Source organism: Malus sylvestris, chromosome 7 (genome assembly GCF_916048215.2).
Source record: "Malus sylvestris chromosome 7, drMalSylv7.2, whole genome shotgun sequence".
In the NCBI taxonomy this organism is placed as follows: Eukaryota; Viridiplantae; Streptophyta; class Magnoliopsida; order Rosales; family Rosaceae; genus Malus; species Malus sylvestris.
In genome coordinates this window covers 23049451-23061613 of record NC_062266.1, presented here as the reverse complement: position 1 = coordinate 23061613, position 12163 = coordinate 23049451, and the positions used below count along the sequence as shown (strand labels likewise).

The following is a 12163-nucleotide window of genomic DNA, read 5'->3' as shown; positions in this document are numbered from 1 at the left end:
TTGTATTTTCTTCGGAGACGGGGTTGGTGAACTTGGGTGTTGGGCAACTTGAGGTGTTAGAGAGAGACAGATAAACGCCGAAGACGTGGTGGCCAACAAGAGTTGATGACTTTGGAGACAGAGATGATGGGGTTTAGGGATGGGTGGTCGTCAAATTGGAGACGTTTGGCATTCTTTTTGTTTTTTAGGGGTGTGGCTTTAGAAAAATGAGGGACAACAATGGAATTTTATAGGATTTTTTTTTTTGGATTTGAGGTGATTTTATAACATTGTGCAATCTCTATAAAATGACCATGCACATCACATTTTTGTTAAAATATTTTTAAAACAGTGTGACATGTGATATGTACATATCATATTAGTAATTTTCCCTTATTGATGTCACATGTCTAACTTTATTCTTTCCCTTATTTACGTTCTTTTGATTTTTTTTCTTTCATTTTCTTAATGGATGCTCAAACTTGGTGTGTATTCTTAATACTCTAAAAAAATGTCAAGATTTCTCTAATTGGCATATCCCCTCATAAGCAATAGGCACTATTTACGGTGGCTCATTGTGTTGTCGCTATTACACTTAAAAATGACATTTTCCCACCATCTTTAGGAGAAAAAATTGTGTGTGGCTTTGCTTGCTACTTGCTGAATGGCACTATAATCCAATCAAAACTTGTCATGTGTCATGTCTTAAATATAACCTTTTATCATTTTCTTTTATATTTATAACTTCTATTATAATTTTTTTTTATTAATTGTTATACACCATGAGATTAATTAAAGGTGAAAAATCTCACACGCATACGCACACTCACAGAAAAGGAAGAAGAGTGGAGAGGCAGGCATTGAAACACAAGGTAGAGAAAGGCAACCATGGCGGATAGAAAGGCAATGATGATCCGGACGATGAAGTTCATGACCAACTATGTCCTCTCCAAAAAGCAATTCCTTATTGATCATGTTCTGCATCCAGGAAGACTGAATGTTTCCAAGGTGGAGTTGGATGAGAAACTGGCAAAGTTGTATGTGTAAAGATGTATTAGTTGTTCCAGATGATAACAAGTGTACTTAAATTAGGTTACCTAAGTTGGTTAAGTTTGTTATTGACAGTTAGCTTACTTAGTGACTAAGAAAACCTTGTCTATATATATACACACACACACATATATATATATATATATGTATGTATGTATATGTATATATATGTATATGTATGTATATGTATATATATGTATGTATATGTATATATATATATATGTATGTATATGTATATATATATATATGTATGTATATGTATATATATCTATGTATTGCTGTAAGATTTATATACAAGATACAATTCTCTCTCTCTCTAAAACGGTTATTCTATCTCAAATGTTTCTCTTTCTATAGAGAACTCATATGAAGAACAAGTATCTCTCTGCAATCTGATATGATATCCTCGCCAGTGCTGGAGTTCTCTCGATCCTGAGCTGCTTCTTGCTTACACATTCATGATCTGTATATTTTGGTTTGAACTTCTGCATCTCTTTCTCCATCGAAATGAGAATTCTCTTTTATGCTAAGTTGATCTGTAAAGTTTCGGCAAGATTGTACTCGTCGAGTGTTCGATCAATTGCATGGCTACAAGTTTTTTTTGAATTGGTATCAGTTTTTCTTCTCACGAATCTGTTTCTAAGTTGAATTCTTCGTGTAATTCTACACAATTCCTTTTTTGAAACCCTAATTCTATGATTCTTTCACGAATTCTTGAATTCTTGCATACATTTCTCTGCAAACATGGTGACTGCAGCACAATTACAAATTGTCTAGTCTCCTATTACAAGTCTCATTCTGAATGTCTCTAAATATGTTACTGTGAAACTTTATGATACAAATTATCTTGTATGGAACTATCAAATTCGTTTGCTTCTTGAAAGTCATGGCATTTTTTACTTTATTGATGGCACTTGCACATGTCCTACAAGATTTAAAGATGATTCAGATGTTGAAAGTGTTGAAACTAAGGAGTTTCAGATTTGGAAAATGCATGATCGTGCTTTTATGCAACTTCTCATTGCTACACTGTCTCCAACAACCATGTCTTGTATCATTGGTTGTCACAATTATCATGAAATGTGGACTAATTTGAAGGATATGTTCTCTACTGTTACAAAAGCCAATATTTTTCAATTGAAAACTGAGTTGCATAATATAAAGAAAGGTTCTTATTAAGTTTATTAGTATCTTCAAAGGATCAAATATGTTAGGGATCATCTCTGTGCAGCAGGAGTGATATTCGAAGATGATGACATTGTTATTTTGGCACTTAAAAGCTTGCTTGCTGAGTACAATACTTTTCAAACAATTATAAGGGGGAGAGATAATGTGATTTCACTAAAGGATTTTAGGTCCCAACTATTGGCAGAAGAAGCTATTGTTGACAATAACTCTGTGAACGAAACCTTTGTGTTAGCCATGATGGCAAATGACAGGAAAGAAAAAGGAAAGGCTCTGATGCTCAGAGAAAGATCCACTCAATCTTAGTCACAAAATTACAATGATAGTGGATCAAACAACACTGGCAATTACAATGGTGGATACAACTCTAATTACAAAGGTAGAGGAAAAGGAAAAAATAACTACAATTTCAAAAACATAAACAATTCAAGTTTCTCCAATTCAAGTGCAAGAATTCCTCCAAGAAAGCCTCATGTATCTACATGTGCTGATCATGGTTATGACATTCCAACTTGTCAAATTTGCACCAAAAGAAGGCACATTGCTGCTGACTATTTTCAAAGACACTCATCTTCCTTTACTACATCCTCTAAGCCACAATGTCAAATTTGTTGGAAATTTGAACACATTGCTTTGCAATGTTATCACAGAGCTAATTTTTCATATCAAGGAAGGGCTCCATCTCGCAATCTTTTTGCCATGCATACAACTTTTCAACCATCTACACCTTAGGAGCAATTTTGGGTGGCTGATATAGGAGCAACTTCACACATGACTTCTGATTTGGTAAATCTTAATCTAGCAACCATTTTATCTGGCACAGATATAGTAACCACAACTAGTGGTTTAGGTTTGCACATATCTCATATTGGTTTTAGTACATTAAGAGTGTGTTTGTTGCACCGGACTGTCTCAGACTGGACTAGCTGCATGGACTAAGCTAAATTGGCTTAGACTAGACTAAGCTGGATTAACTTAGTGAAGCGTTTGGTGCAGTGTCGGACTAAGAAGCAAATAACTAAAAGACTCAAATATTATATAATTTAATCTATATTTATTAATATTTTATTATTAATTTATCACTTTTTTTTTGTTTCTAGAATCATCTCTCTATCTGCCAATAACTTTACATTTTTTTTCATCTTAACCCATTCCTCTTTTCCTCCGCCAGTCTCTCCCTCTCCTCTCCCTCTTTGTCTCTTGTTTCACCATTTTTCTAGAATTCTCTTCCTTTCTGTATACCTCTCCCTATTTTCCTCTGCCCACTCTCTCCCTCCCCTCTCCCACTTTTCCTCATCCACTCTCCCCCTCTTTTCCTTATGCAGAGATTCGCTCAGAGGGTTTATAGGAGCTTTTCACCCAGCGCCTTCATCGATTTTCTAGGAAAATCTCAAATTTTTCGGTGATTTTGCATTTTTATTTTGAATTTGTGTGGGGATTCGTTTGCAAGTGCTTAATTCTGGGTTTTGCATTTTTTTTGTTTTGAATTTTAGGTATTGATTTTGAGATTTAAGCAGTGGGTTTGAGATATGGGCATGGGTAAGGGAGTCGGAGTTGCAGACGACAAAGGCGTGCAAGTGATGTTGGATACGCGATTAGGAATCCCATGCTTTTTGGGGGGTCTCACTAGGATGACCTAGCGAAGCACTTAGTCGGAACGAGTCCGACTTAATCTCATTTATGTTTAGTCCAACTCACATCGAACACGGGATTAGGAGTCTTAGCAAAGCAATCCAGTCCAGTGAACTTTAATGAGGGCAAACAAACACGCCCTAAGGACACCTAAATATGTATTTGAATTGAAGAAAATTATGCATGTTCCTCATATATCTCAGCATTTATTATCCATTTATATACTTTGTAAGGATAACAAATGCAGATTTATATGTGATGAGTTCTATTATTGGATTCACGACAAGGTCACATGGAGAATCCTTCTCCAAGGACTGTGTAGAGCTGGCTTGTTCCCCATTCCCTTCTACATTCCACAACATCTCATAAATCAAGCACAACAACCATTTGCATTCACTGCAACACAGTCATGTTTTCTTGGACAACAAGTCAAATTAACTTTGTAGCACCACAGGCTAGGGCACCCTTCCAACATTGTGACATATGCAATGTTAAAACAATCCAATATACCTATGCTTGTTTCTCATGTGTCTCATGTTTGTAAATCTTGTTTAGAGGACAAGTTTACAAAACTCCCTTTTGTTTTTCCTGCAAATAAGACTATAAAACTCTTGGAGGTGATACATAGTGATGTTTGAAGGCCTTCATCTACTATTTCAGTTGAAGGTTACAAATATTATGTAACCTTTGTGGATGAATGTACCATGTTTACATGGATCTTCCCATTGATAAATAAAAGTGAAGTGTTCAGTATTTTTGTTCATTTGTATCAGTTCCTGAATACTCAGTTTTCTGCAAATGTAAAAGAATTTCAAAGTGATGAGGGAGGTGAATACTCTAGTCATAAGTTCAAACAATTTTTGCGTGACAAGGGTATGGTTCATAAAAAATCATGCCCTTATACCCCTTAGCAAAATTGTCTTGCAGAAAGAAAGTATGGACACATTTTAGAAATAGCTGTCACACTTTTACAAAATGCTTTCATGCATGTGCTTCTTCTGTGTAACTTATAAATAGAATGCCTTGTCAAACCTTGCACATGTCCTCACCATACAAATGTTTGTTAGGTAACCTTCCTCAGATTTCTCATCTTAAAATCTTTGGTTGTGCATGCTATCCACATCTAAAACCCTACAATACTACTAAGTTGCAACCTAAAACAACTCAGTGTGTGTTTATATGATATGTAGGCCAATATAAAGGGTATTTGTGTCTTAATCCTCATACTGGCAAGATCATGGTCTCCAGACATGTCCTAATTTAATGAATTTGATTTTTCATTTTCAAATTTTACACATTCATCCACTACATTTCATAACATTTCATTTGAGCAAAAGGTATCTGTCAATGCACCACATACATTACCACCATTAGTCACTTCACAAAACACAGTCATTTATCCCCAACCATCTCTTTCACCTACCTTATCCTCTACAGCCTCAAAGTGTTTAAATTCCATAACCATTATAGCCATAGAGTTGTTCAATTCCCTTCCTTCTAGTGCCTCAGAGTCTTTGGATTTCTCTAACCCTGTTCTACCCTATGAACTAGCATCTCACGTATCTACATAATCTCCGATCCCTATTGATCTAGAAAAACTATCTGTTGTCCTTCCCATACCCTTTGTCAGTTTGCATCCCATGCAAACTAGGTCCAAAAGTGGGATTTCCAAAAGAAAGTATTCTCAACAATTGTTCAATCACCTGTAATTGCAATTAAACTTACTTCTGACAAGTCTGCTAGCAAATTTTTTGAGTGACAAGTAGCTATGCAAGATGAGATATATGCCTTTCATGCTCAGTAGATTTGGTATATAAGATCAAACGACACTCTGATGGATCTATAGCTAGACACAAAGCTAGATTGGTTGCAAAAGGATATAGTCAAGAGGAAGACATTTATTACAGTGAAACTTTTAGTCTTGTAGTTAAACCCACCACTATGAGGTTGATTTTAGCTTTAGCAGCACAATTCAATTAGTCTTTGAGACAATTAGATGTCAAGAATGCATTTCTACATGGTGAGTTAAATGAAGAAGTGTATATGGCGCAACCTCCAGGATTTCAAAGTTCAAGTCATCCCTTTTAATATGTTTGCCGACTTAATAAGTCACTATATGGTTTGAAGCAAACTCCCAGAGCTTGGAATGAGAAGTTTACAAGTTATTTGCTTGGTTTGGGTTTTAAGTCATCTTTTGTAAACCCATCCTTGTTTATCAAACATAATGTTGCTGGTACTGTTGTGTTGTTACTTTATGTGGATGATATCATAGTTACAGGCAGTTCCTCTCAGATGATTAGTGATGTTATTATGGAATTAACCGAAGAGTTTGAAATGAAGGATTTGGGACAGTTGAATTACTTTCTGGGGTTACAAAGCACTTATTAGTCTGGTGGATTGTTTGTATCTCAGTCCAAATATATCAAGGATTTGCTAAACAATGTTGACTTATAAGATTCAAAGCCTTGTCCTACACCTTGTCTGCCATATCACAAACTTATCAAGGATGATGGTACTCCATATCATAGTCCAGAGCAATATAGGAGCATTATTGGTGCCTTGCAGTATTTGACTTTTACAAGGCCAAACATAGCATTCTTGGTGAATCAATGTTGTCAATTTATGCATAATCCTATGAATTTTGATGTTGTTGCAGTTAAGAGGATTCTTAGGTATCTTAGTGAAACAATAGACTATGGTCTCAGCTTTAAACCTAAAAACTACGTCTGCAAACATACAATGATGCAGATTGGGCAGGTGATCCTAATGATCGAAGATCAACTTCTAGTCAAATTGTGTATTTTGGTTCTAGTCACATCTATTGGGCCTCTAAGAAGCAACACATAGTGTCAAGATCTTCAAATGAGACAGAATATAGAGCCTTAGCTATTGTAGCTGCATAATTGGCATGGATTAGGCAATTATTATGTGATCTTCATGTCTCTGTGTTCACTACACCAGTGCTTTACTGTGATAACATTTCTGCCATTGCTTTGTCTTCCAGTTCTATCTTTCATTCTCGAGTGAAGCACATTTTAATAGATTACCATTTTGTCAGGGAAAGAGTGATCCAAAGAGACTTGATTGTTTCCCATGTGTGTTCTAAAGAACAGTTTGCAGATATTCTTAATAAGGGCCTTGTTGCACCTTTGTTTCAATGTCATTGGTCCAATGTGATGCTTGGTTCATCCAAGTATGAGATTGTGGGGGGATGTAAAGATGTATTAGTTGTTCCAGATGATGGCAAGTGTACATAGATTAGGTTGCCTAAGTTGGTTAAGTTTGTTATTGACAGTTAGCTTACTTAGTGTCTAAGTAAACCTTGTCTATATATATCTATGTACTGCTGTAAGATTTCATTCATTCAATATATACAAGATACAATTCTCTCCCTCTAAAACTGTTATTCTCTTGCAAATACTTCTCTCTCTATCAAGAACTCATACGAAGAAAAAGTATCTCTCTGTAATTTGATAGTATGAAGTAAGGGATCCAAATGCCATCTTTGTTTTCAAGTTGGGCACCCATTTTGAAGGGGGGAAATCCACTGGTTTTGGTTTGATTTATTATGCCGTTGAGAATGCAAAGAAGTACGAGCCCAAGTACAGGTTGATCAGGAAACCCCAGTTCCTGTAGTTAAATAAAAAATCAATATTAAACTAACATGAAAGTTTAAGGTGCCGTTAAGGTTTCTTCCTACTGTTTAATGGCCCAAAATCTCAATAAAAGATCTCTAAAATACGTGTCAGCAAAGTTTAGATATAGAGTGAGGACGAAGATAGTAGGGAAAATTTGGGAAGAAAAAAGAGAGATGAGAAGAGGGGAAAAAAATGAACCATTAGATTAATCTCATGTGTATAATTATTAGGAAATATAATTTTGAGAGTTTTTAATATAAGAAAATGATTCAAAAAATTTATATTTAAGACTTATCACGTGGGGAGTTTTGATTGGATTGTAGTGTTACTAAACAATGTCGAGTGACAAGCAAAGGCCCACACAATTTTTTTTTGTTATTTTATTGTAATAGTGGCAACATAATGATGACTAATACACTTCTATCTTCACCACTTAATACTACGGTCTAATGGTTTTCCTCTTCTATTATGAGAAGTTTTAAGTTCGATTCTCGCCAAAGTCAAGTTTAAATCACATTATTGCTAGTTCATTGTGAGGCTAAGCTCACCTCCTCCCTTTTAGTGTAGATAGTATTGTTTTTTTTTAAAAAAAAATTGCACTTCTATATTCAAAGCCAAGCATATTCCTTGATTGCCACAACAAATTGAAGCATCGCGCACCGTCATAAAACTCATTGCTTCTGGTTACAAAGAACATGTTGAATAATTGATGGATTTGTAGATTTGAACTTGTTCTCTCCAGAAATCCAACTGCGAATCCATGTGAGCGCAAGTCCTAATTTGACTTTAGAAAAAAATCATATGATCAGTGTATCGCAACGAAGTTCTTCAAATCAATGGTAGATTGAAGTTTAGTGAAAATAAGAGATATTGTAGAAATGATATTAGTAGTGAACTTGGAATAAAAGAAGAGCTGAAAAGTGGTGATAGGAACTGGATTTAAGCATGCCTTAGATCAACTCACCAATGACTTATTTACCGCCAAATAATATATGGACACATGGACTGGAAAGCTCTAGTTATACAGACTTCCCATCGCATACACACAAGAGATATGCAGATGATTAAGTCTGCATTAGAGCATCTCCAATGGAATATGCAACATTGTATTATAATGGCTGATGTGGCAAGTTGATTACTTAATTGCTTCATGAAAAAAATGTGTTACTCCAATGGAATAGGCAAACCATGTAGGTAAAATATTAGATTATTATTTTCTTTCACCTTTGTTATTCACTTATCTTTTATTTTGTCTGCTTCCCTTCACATGGAATACTTTATTATAAATAGAAATGTTTTGCCTACACATATAGAAGTATGCAATGTTGCTCACTTTGGGGAAGTAGGCAAAATTTTCCCACTCAATTGACTACTAAATTAGAGCATGATTTTGCCTATGTTGCTCATCAAAAAGAATTTGGCTACACATTTGCCTACTCCCTTGGAGATACTTTTATATTAGGTAGGGTTGGCCTAGATGAACTTGCCTACTAGAGCTAGCCACCTCTTGCTAGGCTCACATATTGGACACACCAAGGCTTGAAAGGGAAGACCCAATAGGTTGAGAAAGATAACAGGTCTAAAACCTCCAATCATAGTGTTGAATAAATATCAACAATCAATGATAAATTTATATATGCTAATAGATAATAAATGCGAATAAATAAATTGACAGAGTAGGAACAAAACAAAATAATATTATATAGACAAACTGAAGATCGAGGCTTGCATACCGCAATGTCCTTGAAACAAAATTTCGTCTCTAGTCTATACTAGTAGTTCAATGGACGTTTGCCTCACCAGAATTCAATAATCTAAGTCGAGATTCCAGAACCGGAAAACTAGACTTTTGGGGAATATATTTGTAGTTCTCTCAATAAGAAGGTTTGAGATTGTAGAAGGAGATTTTTTTTTTTTTTTTTTTTTTTTGGTTCTAAATAACATGCAGATGGATGTATATATAATTGATTTATGTCTATTCGCAACATGTATGAGTATGGGATCTCAGATGGGTAATTTGCTCTTTGGTGTTCTTTCATCATTTCAGACTTCATCTAAAAAGATGAGTCTGTTGATATAAACATTAATTAATTAATTAAATTTGAAATTAATTAAAGAATTTAATTATTAGAGTTTGAGCCCTAAAGCTCAAATCCAAGGTTGAACCCAATTTTATTCTTCATGGTCCATCACTTCAATCACTTTATAAAAGGAACATAGCCTTATAAAGTGAGAGAACATTTTGGTAGTAACCAATGTGAATGTGAGACAATGAAATATCCACTCAAAATTTCCAAAACATAATACAATATGAATACCTCAACAAGCTATCCTCACGCTCAACCCCTACTGGCATAAAACGACATGATGTAAATGTTTCTTTAACAAGAAACTTAAAGTTTGCGATTTCTTATCCATCCATTATTTAGACAAAAAAAAATATTGGCTCATACAACACTTGTATGACAAAATCAAACAGGTTTTATTCCTTCCCTTGTTGCGAGGACATCCATTACCAACAATTACCCACAATTGTTGCTCGACCCTTGTTACAACTTTGCGAAAATTCCTTTCCAATTTGTTTAGATATAAGAAAAAAAGGGTGATCAAGGTCGATCTAACTAAATATGGTAGGCCAAAATATAAGGAATAGGAATTTGAAGAAAAGGAACTCGCTTTGCATATGGAGAAATTTGTTTTGGTTGAAGAAGAGATACCTGAGGGTGAAAGACCTTAAGTGGACGTTTAAAGAATAAGTTACAATGATTGGCATAATATGAATTGAATATTGAAACTGAAACGAAAATTACTGAACTGAAACTAAATTTATCAAAACTGAAAATACTGAAACCGAAAATTACCAAATTTTTTGGTTTTGTTGCAGTCCTATTAGATTAGGAATGTGATTGTGTAAATCCTAGTATATCTTGGAATATCTCTTATATTCCTATTAGGAGTTGATAACCTATTAAAAGTTGTAATCCTAAAGGCAAAGGTTTTTACCTATCCTACTACTATAAATAAAGGCACAATGAGATGGAATAACAGACACCCACAATTACATATCTCTCTCTTTCTCTCTATCTATGCCGCACCCCTCTCTCTCTCTGGCCTTCATAATTGTTCAGTAAATTATGCATACCACACGTTATCAGCATGCTCTTGACGCTGCGCTAACAAGAGAGTTTGATCTTCAATCATGGGAGTATTACGTTTTAATCATTCTTTTTATGATTAATTTATTATTTTATTGAATTGATCTACATGTTATTGATTCAATTTAATTTTTTCTGTGTTGAACGTGATACAACGCATTGGAGATGCAATTCTGGGTTTCCAAGAAGGATCTTCTAGAATTCAAAGGCTTTTTGTAGTTTTCTGCCAATCAGGTACGCTTAAAATAAAGTAAGATATTTGAAACGGTCTTGAAGCAAGAAAACATTCCCCATGATGCATGAACCCCCCTACGTTTATAGTTTCCTTCCCATATATATATATATATTGTATATGTTCATATATTTGTCAATATATATATTTGTTTCATGCATCGCACAATTAAATTGTTATGTGGAATATGTGAGTCAAAGTATCAAATTAAATTAGAAGAAAATATGGGTTTCCTAAACCCTAAGGGATTTAAAAAAAAAAAAGGGAATTGGACATGGTACTCACCGCACCATCACTGTGCAAACAGAAACCAGGTTTCGGCCTGGGGTCAATTTGATGTGCCTGAAACCCTCTACCTATTTGTACCTTGACCCATGGCCTGCTGCTATTTCTCGAACTGAACCAAGCCTCGGCTTGGGTTCCATGCAACCCAGGCCTGCAGCCTTCATCCAATCCAGCCCGGTTGGCTGAGTTTTCTGCCACGACCCGTGTACTTCATGCAGCCCATATGGTTAGGCTTAGTCCTTGCAGCCAGCCCATGTGGTTGGGATTAGCTCCTGCGCGCCCAGAACCCACAGCCAGCTTGCGTTGAACCTCACCTGTGCCCCCCTTGGGCCCAGATTTGAAACCCAGCTACGGCTGGGATTTCACCTCACCCCCGTGACCTGAAGTTCACACCCCATAATCATGTCCAGCCAAGAAACCAGCAAATCTTCCAATTACAGCTGTGTTCTTCTTCTCAACGGTTGCAGGGGCTTCATCTCCATTGTTATGCACTTGTTTGTTTTGAAGATATGTTGCGAATTCATTGATTAATGCAGCATGATTGGCAGTGAAGTTCACCATTCCTTCAGTTGAAGAGGTAGTTGCATGATTGGCCTTGTAAGAGTTGTTGTTCAGGTTTTTTTGTGAACCTTTTGTCTCCTTTAAGAACTTGGGCTTTAACTCTGGATGGAGGATCTAGCACTTGTCTCTTGTGTGTCCAAGTGTGTCACAGTAGCTGCACTCAGGTCTCTTTCCCTTGTAAACTTTGCCTTCATTTCGGTTGTTGCTGGAAACATAAGCCCTTGTTTCAGAGACAACATCTTTAGTCTTTTGACTCATGACTTTCTTACTTACTTCTTCCCTTTGGATGATAGCACAAACACCAGTGAAGGACGGAAGCTTAGCATTCATTAAAATGTGACTTCTGAGATCTTTAAATTTTAGACCTAAGCTTGCCAAAAGCTGAAAGATTTTGTCTTCTTTAGCTCTCTTGGTCAACACAGTGGCATCAGTGGTGTGAGGACAAT

The 12163-nt window shown here is 35.7% G+C and overlaps 1 protein-coding gene across 1 annotated transcript; it reads left to right on the top strand.

Moving 5' to 3' along the window:
• Positions 1-850: 850 nt before the first annotated feature.
• LOC126630191 (40S ribosomal protein S24-1-like) lies at positions 851-7482 on the top strand. Its single transcript, XM_050300307.1, has 3 exons — positions 851-1013; positions 5766-5769; positions 7324-7482. Exons 1-3 carry the CDS (start codon positions 868-870, stop codon positions 7480-7482), a joined length of 309 nt encoding a protein of 102 aa, XP_050156264.1. The 5' UTR covers positions 851-867.
• The last annotated feature ends 4681 nt before the right edge of the window (positions 7483-12163 follow it).